General features: G+C 39.5%; 1 protein-coding gene across 1 annotated transcript; it reads right to left on the bottom strand.

The window, feature by feature from the left end:
* Positions 1-426: 426 nt before the first annotated feature.
* SSR1 (signal sequence receptor subunit 1) lies at positions 427-18,672 on the bottom strand. The gene is made up of 8 exons (XM_077353138.1): positions 18,422-18,672; positions 12,808-12,935; positions 9,348-9,435; positions 8,949-9,211; positions 8,179-8,255; positions 7,254-7,332; positions 5,848-5,941; positions 427-1,559 (listed from the first exon to the last, which is right to left on the bottom strand). The coding sequence occupies exons 1-8, from the start codon at positions 18,507-18,509 to the stop codon at positions 1,492-1,494; spliced, it is 885 nt and encodes a 294-aa protein (XP_077209253.1). The 5' UTR covers positions 18,510-18,672; the 3' UTR covers positions 427-1,491.
* Positions 18,673-19,401: the final 729 nt, after the last annotated feature.

The following is a 19,401-nucleotide window of genomic DNA, read 5'->3' on the forward strand; positions in this document are numbered from 1 at the left end:
AGAATCAGTAAGAAACTCTTCTGTTGGCAGAAGTGGATGGCAGGATCCAGTCCTTTAGCTCATAAATGAATCCATTTCATCAGAACAACCAATAGTGGGAGGCAAGCAGAAAGCAAAAGCTGAGTTTCATCTTTCAAATTACTGTTTTATACTTTTGTTTGAATTTGAATTCTTGACAGAGAGACATCAGAATAACCCTTGCTAATTGGAGCAGATATTATATCATTTGAAATTCTGAAAAAAATTCTACAGAATTTAAAGTTTAGCCCACTTGCCAATTTTTATCATCAAACCGTGTGATTAATAATGGAACCAAACTTCTACCCATGCTCTCATCTTAAAAGACATTCTTATAGATGAAACGTAGCTCTAAAAAGACGACTAGGCCAGTGAGAAGAGAGAAGAGGATCCACACAACTCAAAAAATAAAACTGTTAATTTATGTTTTTTACTGTCATTTTAGAACTTATTCTTTTGTATACAATCAATCAAACATGGGAACATAAGAGCACACTTCCGTTATACACCTTGTAAGCTACTGCCCCAAGACACCTTCATGAAAGTCAAATCTTGTATCCAGCATACCTGGTATCCAGCTTTATGTAAGAATTAATGCATTTTTCTATCCATGATTTGGTTTTCCAAGTGATGGGAAAATCCCTACAGTTATACTGATGAGGCTCAATTTGTCACTATTAGACTTAGCATTCCGATGTAATTCACCTGGTTATTGCCACCAGAACTGCTGACTAAAGTCAACCTACTATGAATTTATACAGATGTACAGTTATATTGCAATAAAAAGGGATGTTAAATGCCAAAGTGAGCACACATTCCGTACTTCAAAAACTGCTGCTACAGAAATCCCTTTTTAACACATATGCAATATCAGAGATCTCATTCAGTGTGCGCTTTGTCAAACAGCAGCAGCAATTTTTTAAAGAAAAACAAGACTGCTTAAAGCAGTTACCCCTGCTTGTGCCTTTAGAATACTAGCTACACAAAATGCAGTTCAGTGCTTTCTGACAGGATCCAGCATGCATACCAAAATGTAGTTGCATACATGTAGCAAAAAATTAGCTCAATGACTTTGGAGATAGGAAAATGCATGAAGATCTTTTTATACAACAGGCGATAGGAAAAGGCATGAAGACCTTTTTATACAACAGGATACAATCAGAATAGGAAACATTTGCATTTCTGACAAAAACATCAGAAACAAAGGCGTGCAGATGACAGATCAGCATTATGAAAAGACTCTAAAGGCACATTTCAGATAGCACGATGATTCTTAATTAAAAGTTTCTTAAAAAGGAACGAGAAGTGCATTTTTAGCAATGTTCTCTGAACACAACTCAAATGCCAAGTCCAAATGTTTCATAGTATTCTCTTCAGTTGATATGGCTTTTCAGCACAACTCCCAATTCAAGCAAACACAAGAGGGAGGGGTTGGATGGCTGGGTTAGTAAAGGCTCACTGTACCAACAATAATTATTCATCAGACCCTACTGATCTCTTCTGTGCCCTTTTCCGGGGCAACCGCCTTGGTGAAGCTTTGTCTAGAAGAGAAGAGAAATACATACGTTAATAAAATACTTGGGGGAGAGGAAATAATTTAAATTAGTTGACTCAGAGATATCATGCAAGAGGAAAATATGAAATCATGTGTACTTTGTTATTGTTGTGTACATGCAACTAGTGGCTTATTATCCATGTATTTCTAAGGCAATGAGAGATCAGAGCATTCAATATTAGTCTAGTTAAGAAAAATGGAAGCAGACCAAGATGTGTTACTCAACCAGGTCCTACCTTTCATAATAATTCTAAGGATGAAGGTATTACTAGATCCCACTTATGGCATGTAAATCTAACATCTTAATTAAAAACCTGAAGTTTAATAACTGTAGAACTATAATTTACACTAAGTAAAAAAGAACGACAAATATTAATTCTGAAAGGGAAGTCATTTTAATCCTTTGCAGCCAATACATGGGAGCCCCATAGCATCTCAGAGACTACAATATGCAATGGCAAAACCTACAATGTATGCTAATTTTTAAGACATCATGTGTAATACTACACATTAACAGACAATGGGTGGGCAAGTTCACATCAATGTGTAAAACTGAAAACCTGCAACTTTTTTTTTCTTTTTGTTCCTGTTGCTTCTCTACAGCTCTCAAGTGTACAACATACAGAACTCTCCTGTGGAGGCTAGGTATCAGACCAGTACAGCACTCAGTCATACATCCCAGAGTCCCTCTACGACGAGTGGAACTGCGGGAAGTAATTCCATGAGAACGGCTGTTTCCCTCTCACTGCCCCAGGGGAAGTGACAGGAGACAGAGTTATTTTTGACATTTAGAGAATATCTGGCCCAGGACTTTTGAAACGCTGCTGGCCCACAATCTCCAAATTCCCAAACATCTGGTCTCTGTCTCTTGTCTTACCAAATGGCACAGCCCCTCCTCTCTCTATGCCTTAAGGACAGTTTTGCCCCATTCTCATATCAATTGTTTCCTTCATGTCTCTATTTTGTTCCATTTCATTGAGTTGCTCTGTCTTCCAATCAGCATCTGAAACTCTCTTCTTCCACTCCCTGTACCATGTAGCTCTTCCTGACATTATGCTATGCCTTCAGAGTACCCCTTAGTTCTCTACCACTGTATTTTACTTTTCAGCTTTCCATGTCCTGGGACTCTTCCTAGCCCTTGTCTTATTCAAGATATTACCCCAGGGTACTTTGCATTCTCAAATGAAATCATTCTATGACACCATTCCAACTCAGCCAATCAAAATCAGATGCTTTACCAACACAAACGCCATACAATTACTAGCTTGTTGTTACGGCAAACCAAATTCAAGCAGGTATCTGAAAGCATGTTAAAAGCTTCCAGGAAGTCAATGATTTTCTTGTTAAACTGGTGTTCTGCGTGAAATGAAAACCCCTTGCTTTAATAAATGGAACAAAAGTGGCTCAAGAAAATCATCAAAATCCTATAAGCATGCATTTGTCCAGAATCCACCCAGTTTCTGACAATCCAAAAATTATGATGTAATGTTTACCTTATGAAAGTAGGTATGAGAAGCTGTACCATACCTACATACTTGTTTTTAAACTAGCATATTTTGAGACAGAAAGTTAAACTCTGTCTACTTCAGTCAACAGCAACATGTAGACAGCACTTGTGATAGCATCTCTGTGATTCACTCAAGGCTTTAGTTCCAACATAATATATAAAGAAAGAACATTCTAGTCTTGCAGAAAAAGTTATACTCTTTGGAGAAAATAACATTGCATTCCTCTTGCTCAGGGCTGCAAAGTTTAGAAACAGGTGACCAGAAGCTAAAATGAGTAGCAGTTTGAGCTTATGAAATGAAGATCATTGTAGTAAGGATGCCAAATATTTGGTACTGGAACACCATTCCAAAGTACAACTGCAAGCGAATGGATGTAGTATTTCTTTTAAAAATGGTTATGAAGGATAATTCTGTTGCCACCAACTCTGGATTCCTTTTCCATCTTCTTCATATTCCATTATTTAAAGCTGCAATTCTGATAATTTTATAGGGTAGCTGTGTTGGTTTGCAGTTAAGATAGATTTGAGTCCAGCAACACCTTAGAGTTAAGACTTTGGGAGTATGAATTGTACATAAGTAGCCTAACTTTGGTAAGATTGCTGGATTTGACCTTGGAGGTCAGTGAGGTTTTTGGAGCTTTCAAGAGTCAAACCTCCCTACATCCGTCATCTGGTAAAAGTTTGATTTGACTCTCAAAAGCACATTCTATTAGGATTTAAACTGTTTGACTTTGTAAAAGATGTGCATTAAAGAGAACATTTTAGAAAATAAAGAAATACACAACTCAAGCTAAAGAGCATGGATTAAATTACTCTGGCTATCAGCTAGCTACTGTGTTTCCTGTCTCAGGCACAGAAAACTTATGCACATGATTTTTTTGGTATAACACATCTTAAAATCCAATTGGATTACATCATGCAATCCATACACACTGTTTTACTGCATTGTTCTTAAATTGTGCAATCTGGTTTTATTGCACGTATTATATTACTATCACTTATGCAGTCTCTAATTTTCCAATCCAGTCACTAAACATTTGAAGTATACTATTTTATTATATAGATTTTAAATTATTGCCCTTCAATTTAAGCTAATAAATGAAGTAAATAAATAAAGTTGCCAGTGGTCCTCAGACAGCACCACCTAATGATCAGTATAGGACATGAAGGGATAAGCTTCTTTTACACACCTGCGCCCTTTGAAGCTTTTCTTGACCCTACCAATTTTATGTGGATCTTTTCCAAGTCTTATCCCATTACTGTGCTTTGATTTGGCCTTGTTTAGCCTGCCAAGACTTTCATGCCTTTCATTTTTAATGCGTATAAAACACATTACTGATCTATTTAAAATAACTTAAAAGTATGGCATTCTATATTGTTCATATATGCATTTTTTATTGCTAGCTCTTTTTGTTAGTTACCTCAAGCATATTTTGAAGAGGTTGGGTAGAAATAATCTAAGCAAATCTTATATGAATCTGTTCTACCTGAGCAGACAGGAGGTTCGCAGGAGCTTAATACTGCTAGAGTATCCCTAAAAGGTCCTACAGGTACCATAAAGGTTAATCTATACAAATCAGGTAGTAAAATAGTTGGAATGGACTGGTTAAGGATTACCTCAGTACAGTCTGTAATGTTTGTGTTTGAACATTTATTTCCTTAAAACATGAGCAGTGTTGAATCTGGTCTTTCCTTTCACATCTAAGATTACTGAAGTGGATGTGAAAAGTTTTAATACTGTATGCAGTTACTTGAAGCATACCATCCACCAAATTGGCAGCAATGAAGAAACCAATGCAAATTATATATTTTAGAAGCAACCCTCAGTCTAACAAAGTTTGTCTCACCTCTTCTACTTTGCACTGAAGCCACAGGGAAAGCGAAACAGAAGAGACAGCAAAGATGTTAGAAGTCCACAAAGTAGATCAGATTTAATACCACATATCTGAAGTCAGCAAAATCTGGATTCCTTGCTTAAATACCCACACATTCATCTCCCACCCCTTAAAACAAGATCTGCCTTATGTAGTATATTGTTAGTCATAAGTACAATTTTGTCTCAATCATCGTATATCTAGTTAGAATTACATTATTAGTAAGTTAAGATTCCTCCATTTGGTGCCCATGGGCACGATGGCACCTCCCAGGCCATCTCTTGACACCCAGTCAATATTTCAGAAAGCAAGAGACCCATTGTAATGTGGGGCTTATTACAGACTGTCCTCATTCAAATGAAAGTTTTCCACTGGAGGATCAGGAGGATTGGTAAGCATCTGGGTCTTCCTTACTCAATGTGTGGTTCCATTCCCCTACTCATACTTTCCACATTCCCAGAAGGTGTTAAGAAAGGCGTATTCAATTTGGTTCTGCCTCCTGTGGCAGCCATTTTGGGGAGGAGCTCATCTTCACTCTCAAAATTCCAAAAGTACGAACAGCACAATGGGGCTGGGGATCCAGTTTAAATAGTATGAAAATTCAGCTATTTCAATATTAAGTGCTCCTGAATCGTATATGCTCTCATTTTTGCATAATCTAGTAGTAAAAGAAGAACCTCTTTCTGAAATTGCTTCCTATTGAACATGCAAAAGTAGTTTGGGCACCAGCTTTAATTACTTAAACAAAAGATACAAGTTGTTACAAGGTCAATATTTTCAGAAAACAAAATCAGAAAGATTTGTTTTCATAGCAATCCCTTTTCCTGGTGCATAGAGAACATAGAAGGATGTTTTCATTTGTTAAACTACTATATAAAAGCCTGAATACTTACTAATTTGATTTAAAGTTTCTTGAGGAATCCAACTCATATCAACATCATTCTGATTTGATGTTCCCATCTCTACTTTTTGAGCTGGTCTTTTTCTCTGGAAGCATTAAAAAGAGTTATTTCCTCTGAAGAAAGATATTTCCTGCTATGTAAATGGCACTACTGAATTAACATGCAAATCTATCTAAGGGGAATAAAACAATTATGTCCATTTAATACAGAAATATTAACCAATTATGAACACAAGACTATGTTAACGGAAGTGTAGTTTCAGAACATCTGTATCCTTTAAATTTGTCATCTTTCTTGTTCCAAAATTACAGCAAGATCTTCTCTTGCAAGAATTTTAAACTATTAACACTTCTCCAATTGTTATATCAGCCTTTCTCAGAAACATTTTACCATTGAGAAACCCCTGAAACATTCTTCAGGCTTTGGGAAACCCCAGAAGTGGCTGACCAAGCAAAATATGGTTATGTACACATCCACCTGGGGCCCCTCCCCTCCAAGGCCCATTATTAGCCATTTTAGGAGGGGGGATCTGACATGACCATATCACCCAATAAATGTTTTAACAAATTTATAACCACACATTTGGGAAACTCTTCCAGGGCCATCAAGAAATGCCAAAGTTTCATGAAACTCTGGTTGAGAAAGCCTGTGTTTAACAAAAACAATTTGTTTAAAGTGACAGAAGTAACTGAAACTGTTCAACCTATACTGTATTTTCTTTTATTGATAATAAAACATTTCTGTGTTATCTTTCCATTCAATTCAGTGTAATCACGGCAGCAAACATTAAAAAGCATTTAAAAATATAAATATATGTATAAAATATTTAAAAATCTACCACATAAAATCAGACAGGGATGTTGACAGAAAATCTCCCTAAAGAGGGAGTTCCAAAGATTTTGCATCATGACTAAGAAGGTTCTTAGCTCAGGTGGTGGGGGGGAACGTGAAGCAGAACCTCCAAATATTTTAAAATTAGTTAACTTGAGTGACTCAAATTCGCAAAGATCTATTTCAAATGGTTAAAATGTATTTTCACATGTGGTGCTGAGACCTATCACAACTTAGGATTTGACTCTCTTTGCCTATGAGTTTTTCTCTGAATATATAACATAGTACAACATATTTAAAGTTTTTACCAGCTATACTCCACTGAAGTTATCAGTTGCAAAGACAATGCCACACTACAGAGACAATTATTCATTAACCCGAATAGAAACAGGAATAGTTACATGGCTGATTTCGATTACGCACACCCCCCTCCCCAGCATTATGTTATGACTTTCCCATTGAGGAGTCAAGAGAGGCACACACAGCTTTGCTTGTCACTTTTTTTCATCTAGCTAACATCTGGTTAATCTTTCAGTCAAGGAAAATGGTTATGTAGTTTTACTTACCTTTCTAGATTCTAACAGCTGATGCAAGCCAACAATCACCAGAAGGCCAAGTCCAGCAAGGAACATATACATAAAGATCCTTATTTTTTAAAAAGGGAAAAAGTCTAGTAAGCTGGTTTGCTTAATCTCCAGAAAGCTAGAGAAAGTAATCCCTCAACATTGATCATATTAGAGAAGCATTTTCACATATATAAGGACCTCCCACTATTAGCCCACGATATTATCAAAACTGCTAAACTTCACCCCCATATGGCAAGAGTCAGATGACAGTGAATGAGATGCCAGTTCCATTTGGATAACACTAGACAGCCAGTCAAATTCACATCCACACTGAGGTTCACAGAAGTACTCAGGGTCTGTTTAAGCCAGCCTTTCTCAACTTTTTTACCACTGGGAAACCCCTGAAACATTCTTCAGACTTCCAAGAAACCCCAGAAGTGGCACAATCGTACAGAATATGGTTGTGTACTCATCCACCTGGGGCCCATTCGCTTCTCAAACACCAGGCCCAACAGTGGCCATTTTGGGAAAGGGGGGGAGAGGTCAACATGACCATATATGGTCATATCGCTCGATAAATATTCACAATTTTAATATATATATATATATATAGATTAGAAATCAATTAACTCTCACCCATTCAAGAAACCCTTCCAGGGCTGTCAAGAAACCCAGGGGATTCAAGAAACCCTGGTTGAAAAAGTGTACCTTAAGCTGTCACTTAGCCATATGGTAGGGTGGTATATAAATATTATAATAGTAGTAATAATAATAGCTTTCCAAAAGAGAACAACACCTTTCCCTATGCCTCCCAAACTTTTGATGGCTAAAACTGAGAACAGTCCTTACTAAAGAAAAAAAATCCTCAACTTTTAAATCACTATAAAGTAGCTATAGCATATAAGATGTTTAACATTACTCTTACGTTTCACCATCCAAGCCATCTTCTTTTTCAATAATTGTAACAGTCTGATTGAAAACAGCATCTTGGAAAAAGTTCCCCTAAAAACACAACAGAGTGAAATTTTTCAATAAAATTGAATTTAGTAAGTATAGCTAGATTACAAAGAATCCCACTTAATTTTTAGCCACTTGTATGTAATAATGATGTTTCCCCAGCAGATGGCACTTATGATATTCAGGGATGACCTATGCTCTTTACTTGTTTACAGCTCTTCACTTATGTTACAGATATGTGTTTATTGGACAGTGCTCTTAGATGCTATGCAGACATCAGGCTGTCAGCACCCTTTCAAAGCTTTTTCAGGACATACTTGATGCACCACAGTATTAGAATACCAGATAAAAAAAGAATTGCGCAAAACAAGTAGCATGGCAAATGAGAATGTAGCCACTTTCTAACTGACTTGGGAAAGCAGTACATGAGGCATAGTTATACTTCCCCCTACCCAGTTCTAATTAATGTGAACAATGGCACTGTAACAGAGTATGGAGACCAATTAGTTTTTTAAATGAAGGTTCTAAACTATACTGCCAGTATTCCTAAGGAAACTATTTCAAATACTAATTATTCAAAAATTTAACTATAGCACAGGACTCACAGAATAGTACCCAGAGCCCTAGCAAGGTCATGATGGGCACACTGATGTGTCTCATTTGCATGATCAACAAATGCCACTCTTAACACTGATGGAAAAAACCCTCAAGTTCACCAGACCATGTATCACAACTCACACTTTGATCTTTGTAATTCAGGTTGATGACTAGTCCAAAGGGCCGCCCGCCCATAGGCTCTGCAGGAATGAAAGAGTATTCAAACGTGGCTTGTCTCTGCGGTGGAACAACTGTGTTCAATGGAAGAGCTGTGAAATTCTGAATGAAGAACTGGTAGTCTTGAGGGTACCGAAACGAAGCATCTAGAGATTCTATAATGAAGTCTTCTGTACCCTTGTTGGTAAAGCCTACCAAAAACTTTACAATGTTGTTTGCGGGAAAATCTAGGAAAAAATTAGGAAGCGCTTAAGATAAACATGGACAACTGAAACTCGTAAAATGTTTAATCTTTAACTACACTTATTTTAAAAATCAACCGAAAGGGGGTTGTGTTGAAGTTGGGACTCCACAATGATTTACCTTCTCCTTTCACAAATAAGATGGTTGTATCAGCATTGGGTGATGCTTTAGGTTCTCCTGATAGGTCTTCTTCCTCTTTCTCTTCTGTCTAAGACAAGAGAAGGCTTTTTGAAAACCCTATGATGAACAATGAATTTTCAAATAGGTCACTGTATTCCAAAGGCCCACAAAGTATTTCAAGAGAAATATACTTCCTCCTCCAAAATCCTACACCTTGAACACTTAATAGAGCCAGAAACAGATAGGATAGTTAACATATGACAATAACCACAGATGGGAAAATATTTTCAAATTTTAAGTACAATTAACTTTTAAGGAACAATCCAAAATGGGATTCTTCATGTGTATGCTATATAACAGCAACAACAACAAAATAGGGAGCACCTCTTTTACAGATAATCTTTTAATTTGGAAAATATATATGCTGTCTCTCCAAGTACCTACTCAAGGCAGTTCACAAAGTAGAAACAATTTAAAACTTCCTATCAGGGGTAATACAACAAGGCAGGTATATTAAAAGAGCACACAACATTCAGCACCCTGATATTGGTAAAACAGCCCTAAGGGTGGAAGCTGCACATAAAAAACAGAAAAAATAGAATCCCCCAGGTACATGCTTAGGTAAAAAGGAATCTTTAGGTACCAGGCAAAATAAGTGAGGGAGACTGCAGGCAGGCTTCAAGGGGGAAGGCATTTCAATGACAAGACACCAAAAAAAAAACAAACATCCTGTCTCTGGTTGCAAACAGAGGCAAAGAGATGTCAACTAACAGGCTGCACAGTATAGGAAGACGTAGTCCTTTGAGAAGCCTGGTACAAAGTTATTTAGGCCTTAAAGGGAAGAACCAGCACTCTGAATTGTGCCTGGAATAGCACAGGATGATAATGATCCCTGTACAGATAGGGTTAAGCTTTCCATGACAAATCAAGTGCTATAAAAACTTGGGGGTGCTCTTTGATTTGGTCTGATTAATGAACAAATCGGTGTTCTTCAGTTCTTTCTTTCAATGACATCCAACTGGTTCCTTATCTAGTCTCTGCTGACCCAGCTACACTAATTCATGCAACCATAACATACAAGTTAAACTACTGTAACAAGCTCTATGTAGCCCTATGATGTCCTCATCTACTTCCCTCTTTCAGAATCAAGATTTTCTCTGTTTCTCTCCCCTTCTGACTGAGCAGTCCGATCTATCGATTTTCTTCTTTTCTGGAGAACTATTGCTGTCCTACCCTGTCCCTTATTCCGTCTTGAAAAACTGCTCTGTTAGGGATAAATCGAAACCCTCTCTAAACTAAACCTTCTCTGTCAGGGTTGGACTTAAACTTGCCTGTACAAGACTCTTCTCAGTCAGGGTTGAATTGAGACTCTCCTTCTCCTCAGCATTCAGTTCTCAAGTCCTTCTCTGCTCAATGGGTACAAACCAATCAGATCCCATTGAGCAGCCTGTCACTTGGGTTCTCTAGCTTTGTGAAGAATTAACCCTTCACAATCCATCACCTATTTACACGGCACTAAGATTTTGAAGTGTAGTCCATCACACCTGCCTTTAAAAACATCTCTGAAGTTTCAGCGGCACAACATACAGTGTCAAGGCTCCTCTCTGGAGTCAGCTGCTCAGAACACATAACTTCAGTGCTGGATCACCTATTTGCCCAATTCAAAGTGCTGGCTTTTACTTCCAAAATCTTACATAGTGTAGGGTCTTTATATCTATTGACCCACATCTCTCAATATAGTCCTTTGCACCAGTTATGTTCTCCAGAAAGCCTCATTGTTTTTTGTATTTTGTAATCCAACTTGTCTCAGCAAGACACACAGGTTATGTATAAATGAAACTAAGGATAACCAAGGCTGAAGTTACATGCCATGGAGGAGACCTGAACCGTCATGTGTTGGCTGGAATCCACTGGCACCCCCAAGCTACACACCTGCTCCTTCAGAGGGATTACAACAGGTTTAGCCATGCCTGGGCTGTACCCTCAATTTATTGGCCCTCAGCCATACCATTATCTTCTCCAGGCACCAGGTTCAGGACTTTCACAGACCCACCCAACTCAGCTGTGAATGAGAAAGAGAGCCGAGTGTCAGTGATGTGGGGCAGAAAAATTTTCCAAAAGAATTTTTTCCACCTCACATATGTCAATAGAGCCTATTTATAGTAGATAGGGCTGTTGTATTGCAAACTCATCATGTTAGATGGGCTAAATGTAGGATATGAAGCATGGACAAACTCATTGCCTGTACATGGTATATCTGCTTCCGTTTGCTATTTAAATTGATCCCTCCCCCAAACTCATATCATTGTTGACACCACACTCCAACCGCCCAAATGATCTCTTCCGTCTGTTTCATGTAGATGAAAACCAGCATTTGGAGGGGGGGGGAAGGGGAGGCAAGATGGACCTTCATGCCATAGTATAAGGACTACTAAGGCCAAACAGTACTGCTTCCAACAACAGTGCCCTATTACCACCTTCTGGAATCAGACACCCACGTAAGAATGGAACCACTGAAAGACTAACCCCTTACTACCAACTCAGTCTACTCAGATGTATACCATGGCTGATGGCTGATATCAAAAGTTGCCAGGTGATCCAGACGAATGAACAGGAAAATACTCTTGCCATCACTCTCCTGGCGAAGATCAATTAGAGTGTTCAAAGTAGTTTCTGCTCCAATCATTACTAGACTTAAACACGTCTAGATAATTACTTGCTAAACCTTCCCCAAACTGCGTAGCCAATCACTCTGCCCAGGAGTGGGGTGCTGAACATTGAACAATAGTTGTTTATGTCAGTCATGTCTACAGATGCCTTCTTCAGGAGAAATTTCATGACTGATTATTTCAAAGCAGGGAAGAATTTATTATTTTCCAGATCCACTTAACCAACGAACACAGCTTGGCTTCAAATGGAAAAGGACAAGTTTAGATGTTGTAGTCCAGATATTTTTAAATTGCTTCTCTATTAAAATCTGGCTTGACAAAGCCATCCACTATAGCTGGGATCAGTGTTCCATTAGCACCTGATTGAACTGAATCAACTATGGCATCTGTCATAAAGAAAAGCTATTGTATCTGTAAAACGCACCACAAAAGTTCCCAGCAGGCATGCAAATATTCTGAGTCTACATCTTCAGGAGATTGTGGTAAGTGTCCTATCATAATCTGGGTAAGATCAATCAGGAGGCACTGCATAAATGCAACGGTGGCAGAGAGGTTGGGGTTCCATCAGTACCACAGGTCAGACATGATACTGAGCTCTCACTCATGCTTAGTTGCACTCACCTCAAGCCTTTCTCCATATATGATTTACAAAGCTTTGTAAATTTATACTTACATCTGTGGTTGTGCAAAATTTCTGATATATGGAAACTAATCATTGCAACTGGAGCATTTTGGTAAGAGACACTTTAAACACATTAGTTACAAAAACATTAAACTCATTTGGAACGTACCAACTCTGTGGGTTCATCCTCCTCAACTTCAGCTTCATCATCTTCATCTTCAACTACTGTATCCTCCATTGTTTCCATTGTTTCCTCATCTTCTGTGGCATCTTGAGCAGCTACTAGAAAGCTAGAACCTACAGAGATTAAAAGGAAAATTGAACACATCAATTAGAATTATGGTTTACTTGTGAAAGCTTAAATTCAAAAGCACTGTTCTGCCCAAAGAACAGGTTTTTTTTTTTTTGGGGGGGGGGCTGCCTTTATTGCAAAGCACCTAAACCAGCCACCATGCTACACCCAAGGATGCAGCAGCAACATTTAGGGAAGAAGGAGAAAAGGCAGAAGAAGTTATTTCTCCGGTGGAAATTACTTATTCTACAAGAAAATGATTTTTGGATTTGAACAAGCTTCAATTATTACTAAGTAGAATCACAGAGTTGGAAGGGGCCATACATGCGATCTAGTCAGTTTAGATAAGCATAAGTAGTCAGTTACGCTTAAGTGTACACAACATAAAAGCATAAATATACTGATTCCGAGGATCCATATATTTTATATAGATTCTTTAGTACGGAAGGTCAGAATACCAATGATCTACTGTTCCTTTATAAAAGAAAGTTGCTGACAACATGTATACAGCGCTGTGACACTAGATACTATATAAACTGAACAATTAATTAGCCCTCCAATAGTGCTTTAAAGTTTGTAATTGGTTACTTGGTCACTGACCAGCTTGTGATGACATAAAATGCTACATCAAAACATAACATCAAAACAAAAAACCTTTTGTTGCATTACCTGATACCGAATATTCTTGGTCTGTGGACAATTTTATAATAATATATATAAAATCTTAGTTCTGGCTCGATAAGATGTTTTAATTAGCTGATTTTACCCTATTATATTTTTACCCTGCTTGGCTGTATTTGCCTCTTATTGTTTTATGCCAATAAAGGTTTATTATTATGATAAAGTATTGCATATATTTCAATTTCTCCTATTTCCATTTAAAATATCTATGATGGATTTGGCTTGAACCACTTTGGCTTGAAAAGTCACAGGAGGCAGGAAGGACTATTTGTCTGTTTAGGCTCTCCCTACAGCACCTTAGGTGGACTATGGTTCATACAGTTCCCTCAACAGTGGCACCTACTTTTTGGTGGCCACAGAGGGCTGATTCAGAAAGGTGAGGACAGGAAAAATCTGATTCCACTAGTATCGCAAATCAGCACTGCATATACTCCATTCTAATGCTTCATAATCCAAAAGTAACTTTAGGTTAGCCAAGAAATAAATATTGTACATATTTTGATTCCAAACTAGATTTCTATATTTACCCTCCTTCTCTCTAATGGCATATATATTTACCAAATATGCTCTCTTGGGTAGGTTAAAAACCTGTGATTGAAAATTATGAACTATTATTAGGAAAGCAGGCTGAGCAGAGGGAACAGCAAATCACAATGAAACACAGCTGACAAATATAAAGTTAAAGTTGCATAATGACAATTCACATTGTTATTATACACCTAACACCACATTGCACAATCACAGCATAGTACTGTGGGTGGCAGCTATACGCCAACATGGAACTGGGCACAAGGAAAGATCTCAGGACTCTTCCTTGAAACAAAAGGCAAGAGCAAATCTTCAGTTCTAATTTTCTTAATCGTTTCTTACGCAATAAAGAGCTAGTTAAGCTCCACTGAAACCAGCTGAACTGATCTTAGTGTATTTATATACAAAATTATCAATTCCTGTGCCAGCAGACAACAAAATATCCAGGTATAAAAACATTAATAAGCAATAAATGGGAGACTGGGCACTTAGCAGCATAAAAGAACCCTTGAATAATGTGGAAATTTCCCACTAATTGGGAGAAAGATCTATTTTCACTAATTCTTCCTCCCCACTGCAGATCTCCAATTCCTCTGCTCCTAGAGGTCTACCGTTACCCCAGAAGCAGCTTTTCAGGTGGCATTTCGGCCTGCAATGGGAAGGCTGAGGTGAAAAAAATAATCTCTACAACCAAAATAAATTATCCACATGATCTAAGTCAATAAGAAACCTTAGCAGGGACCAGAACCAGTACTAAAGGAGGGCCTATATACAAATTCAAGCAAAAGGCAATGAGTTACTTAGGAGATTTAGCACCTGGAAGTTGACTGTGGGACAGGAATTTGGAGTTAAGGTGCTGCTAACAGAAAGATCCTCTCCTTTGTCTCCATCTACTTCCCTTCAAAAAGCTGACACACAGAGCAGGACCTTCACAGACCTCAGCTCATGGGCTCATATGGGAGTAAGCATACATATCATGTTGCCAGACTATTCAGGACTTCAAAGGGCCTTTGAAGTAAGCTCAGAAACCACCTCCCAATCACTGCAGCCTTTACAACTACAGTGAAAACTTGTTATCATATTTTGTACCAATTGCCATTTCCAAACATTTTCCATGGGTAATCTCATATAGAGCACATTACTTTAATGCAACTAATAGGATGTTATTCACGGGGCCAAATCATGTCATTCAATATATGACTGGCTTGTCTAACAGTTCTACTAACATGACTGGAGGCTTCCACTGGATATCTAACAGTACATTCAAACTATATATTCTTAAGGGGACTTGTAGCCCACCTTACATAGACTTCACCTTGATGGGCTTTAATCAGCCAACTGTACTTTATTCTTATTTGGATTAAATTTCAGTTTACTGGCTCAAATCCAGCTAATTAACAGACCCTTAGGAACAGCTTAGGGGACAAACTGGGAGTGTGCAATGGCAGCAACAGAATTGTTGCACACTCTTCCACAAAGGGAAATGCCATTCTGTTTAAGAACTGCATGGCTGGTTTTATACCAACATCCAATGCCTCTCCTGATGCTGAAAAAGAAAAAAACAGAATCACGTGTCACCAGCACTACTACAGTTTTTGATATGACCTATCCCTGCCATTATGAGCCAAGGGGAAAAGAACTCTGAAGGATTCCCTGGCACATGTGCACAGAGACAAATAGTTGCCCCAGGAACTGTTATCAGTATATAGGTTTAATGTGGCTGTTGAATGTGCAAAGAATTTAAATCATACTAAAGGTGTTACGTCTCTGGAATTTAAGCACATAAATGCATGGTCAGGAGCAAGTACAGTAAGTAAAGTCTTTCCTTTTAAAACTACTTTTAATAATTTAAATACCTCTGGCATAACAGTGTTTCATTATTTCCTTAAATGCAAATATTCGTAATGTTAAAAGGAAATGCAGCTGAATGCCTGAACAGCATCACTGTTTTCCAACTGCCTTAGATCTCCCCTATATATTTTAGAGAGTGATGATGTGGCATCATTTTGGCAGGAGGGAGGCTTCTCTGACAGGACAAGGAATATACTCAACAGTCAGATATGTTTCCAAGAATTAATGAAAACTGCCTTGAACTAGTATTGCAATAACAGCTACTATAGTGTAGAAGGGAACTAGCTTGATTGATGAGAAACCATTTCCTCTTCTGTTTTCAATCAGGGGAAATACCTCTAGAGTTTTCAATCAGAACACCTTACTGGCAGAAGCAGCAAGAGAATCCAGCATCACAAGTACTTGAACAGTCTAATATTTGTATAAAGCACCTTTGCTTGTTCAAATATATGACCTTGTTCTGGCACTAACCAGAAACAAATGAGGAAATATAGCCTATAGTAAAACATGAAACCTTAGAAGCACTATTATCAATGCATGGAGACTAGAAGTAGATACCACACACAAACATACATTCAGATCCAGATATACAAGTACAAATGAAAATACAAAGTTACTATGATATACTTAACGAAAAATCTAAATAAAAACAGACATTGATTACTGATTGGAACCTCTTTGTAGCCTCTCTGATCACCCCAACTTAATATATTTTGAATATAACTGTTGCCACTCTTATAGATGTTCACTGCATGCATCTGATGAAGTCTTATTGTTTTTAGAACAGTTTTTGGAACCTCCAAAGTATACTTGCTGTAACCAAAGCAATATAAATCATACTACTGAAGACAAGTTATAGCCATGTACTTACTATTTAAAAACTAAAACATTGCACTTCCAAAGCTCTTTCATGTCATTACACATCACAGGCACTGTAGGATGTAAATATCTTTTTTTCATATTGTATTTCATCACATGCTTTTCACAGGGATCACTGAATACAATATGTGTGTTTTCCCTGGTCAGTTCTAATGTTCATTTTGTTATGATGCAAGTGGTTGTTCAATGCAAGTGGTTAAAGGTTCTAAATATTTTGTATCAACTTGAATATCTGAATCTAAGAAATGTGGCGTATAAATATTTGAAGCAAATAAAATGTAAGCATCTGGGTTACACATAGCTAAACTTCAAAGATGAAGCATAGTGAAACTTGCTTCACCCAGTTCACCAGCACTACTGCAACTGAATTCAGACAATAGTCAATAACTAAGATACAAAATGATCTATTCTTCTGTACACACCTCGGGGAAAGGAGCTTTGCTTTATTGTAATAATAATAATACAATTACCATATTCACTGGGTGTGCACACTAAACAGACATTTTGGGCAACAAAATATAGGCTAATAATTTTGTCCAATTCATGTACTTCATCCCCCTCCTAACCTTTACCAGCTGTCCAAAGTACATCTGCTGAACTACATATATGTGCACCAAGTAAAATAGCTAATTTTTCAATAGCTACATTTTGTGCTCACTGAATCTAGCTACTTCAATCTGCACACATGAACATAAAATATTTCCCTCAATATGTCAACGTGTTTGAGAAAATGTCTCTCACTACACTGCCTCTAAGGCCACCTCATCCATCCACTGCTATTCCCACAGATGAGCAGCTTTTGACTTTTTATTTTAGTAAGAAAAGTTGCACGACAGTTTTGACTGAGTACTGCTGTGTGCAAATTAAATGCTGCAAGCATGATCCTAAAGGACACTTTACTGTACAGCAAAGGTCCAGTTAAAAAAGAACTCCCTAAGTTGTATTCAGTATCCCACAACCATTTGATACCCTACTGCGAAAACTGGGGGGGGGTCCAAAAACTAAGTTCTAAAAACAAAAGCTTCCAGGTAGGGTTTTTTCTTCCCTTCTCCTAGCACGCCCAGTATCTGTCGTTAGCCTCGCAGGCGAGTCCCCAGAGGGCAACCCTGAAGTGAGCACGGGGAAGCGTGATTTTGGGAGAAGCGAAAAGTGATTTTGGAAGAGATTTTCGGAGGAGGCGAAAAGGAGGCAAAGCGGCACTACTCAAGAGTACTTCGGGGCGGCAAGGGCAGGGGGAAACCAGAGGCGGGGAAAGCAAGGACAGGCGGCAGCTGCCACGGGGGCAGAGAGGGGTCGGGAGCGAGCTGGCCTGACACGTCAGCCCCCAGGAAGAGGCGGCGGGCGGAGACGCGCAGCCCCCCTTCCCCGAGCCAGGCTCCTCGGAGGAAGGAGAGCGCCTCCCGTTCGCTGCCAACCGAAAACGGCCGCCGCTTCCATTTCAAAATCGGACTCCCTCAACCGTCACTGCCGCGCCCCCTCCTCCTTAACGGCCGCCGCGCGTGAGAGCCCGCTCGCTCGCGCCCTCCCTGCCTGCCTGCCTGGCTCCTCTCACCTGAGCCGCCGCGGGCCCCTCCGAGGAGGAAGGCGGCGGGGAAGGCCAGCAGCGCGAGCAGCAGCAGCGCAGGCAACGACCTCCTCATGGTTGCGAGCCAACGAGCGCCCTCAGCGGCCGCCGCTCTTTTCCGCTGCCGCTAAGCAAATGGCGAGGCGCTCCCATCCGGCCAACGTCCCGCCTTCCTAACCCTGAGGCGCCCTCGCGTCACCGCGCGACCCGTTGGCTCCGCCCCCCTCCCCGGACGGAGGACGTGGCTTCCCCGGGAAGGAGAAGGACCGTCACGTGCCCTTGCTCCTCAAGGAGCGCGCCGCTAGGAGTCACTGCGCATGTGCGCTCGCTGGCGCCCCGTGTTCCTTGCCCGGCCAGAGTGGTGCGTAAGGCGCAGGCGCAATGTAGGTGCGCAGGTGACGCTCAGGTAGAGTTCTCCACGGGCGCAGGGGCCTGCGGCTCCCACGTGGGAGAGTGCAGCTGAAGTAGCGCAGGCGCGTCTCTTTGCAAAGAAAAATCACCAGCGGTTCTCTTCTCTGGGAACACGTGCGTTTCTTTGGGAGCAAGTGATTGCCCGTTGAAACGGGACGTGCAATGGAACCAGGAAGAAAACCGGATGGTTCTCTTGGCAGGGGGTGGCTGCTAGACAGGATGGCAGTGCAGCAAAGACTGCAAGACGCTCCTGAGGTCGACGTCACCCTATTCAGGTTTAGGCAAAAATACAGTGAGGCTAGAGGGCTCACTCCCTGGTAAGAGAACTTAGGGGCACAGCCTTAGGATGCAATTATGTGCATGCATATTTCAGACTAAACCCCGCTTCTCAGTAATCGTATAGATTTAACTGCACGCTTAAAATACTAAGCGTGCTTATAAGGAAAGAAACTGATTCAGGTAAGTATTGGTCTGAAGCAGCAGAACAAAACTGGAGTCCAATGGCAACTTTAAGACCAACAAAGTTTCATTCAAGATGTGAGCTTTCACATGCATGC

Source organism: Paroedura picta, chromosome 9 (assembly GCF_049243985.1).
Source record: "Paroedura picta isolate Pp20150507F chromosome 9, Ppicta_v3.0, whole genome shotgun sequence".
NCBI classification, from domain to species: Eukaryota; Metazoa; Chordata; class Lepidosauria; order Squamata; family Gekkonidae; genus Paroedura; species Paroedura picta.

What these genes read in the sequence shown, in the direction of transcription:
- SSR1 (XM_077353138.1), bottom strand. Translation starts at nt 18,509, where the DNA reads ATGAGGAGGTCGTTGCCTGCGCTGCTGCTGCTCGCGCTGCTGGCCTTC. An exon ending in AGCTGTTAGAATCTAGAAAG is followed by an intron (nt 5,942 to 7,253) that starts GTAAGTAAAACT and finishes TAATGCTTCCAG; the next exon opens with AGAAAAAGACCAGCTCAAAA. An exon ending in AGAAACTTTAAATCAAATTA is followed by an intron (nt 1,560 to 5,847) that starts GTAAGTATTCAG and finishes CTTCTCTTCTAG; the next exon opens with ACAAAGCTTCACCAAGGCGG.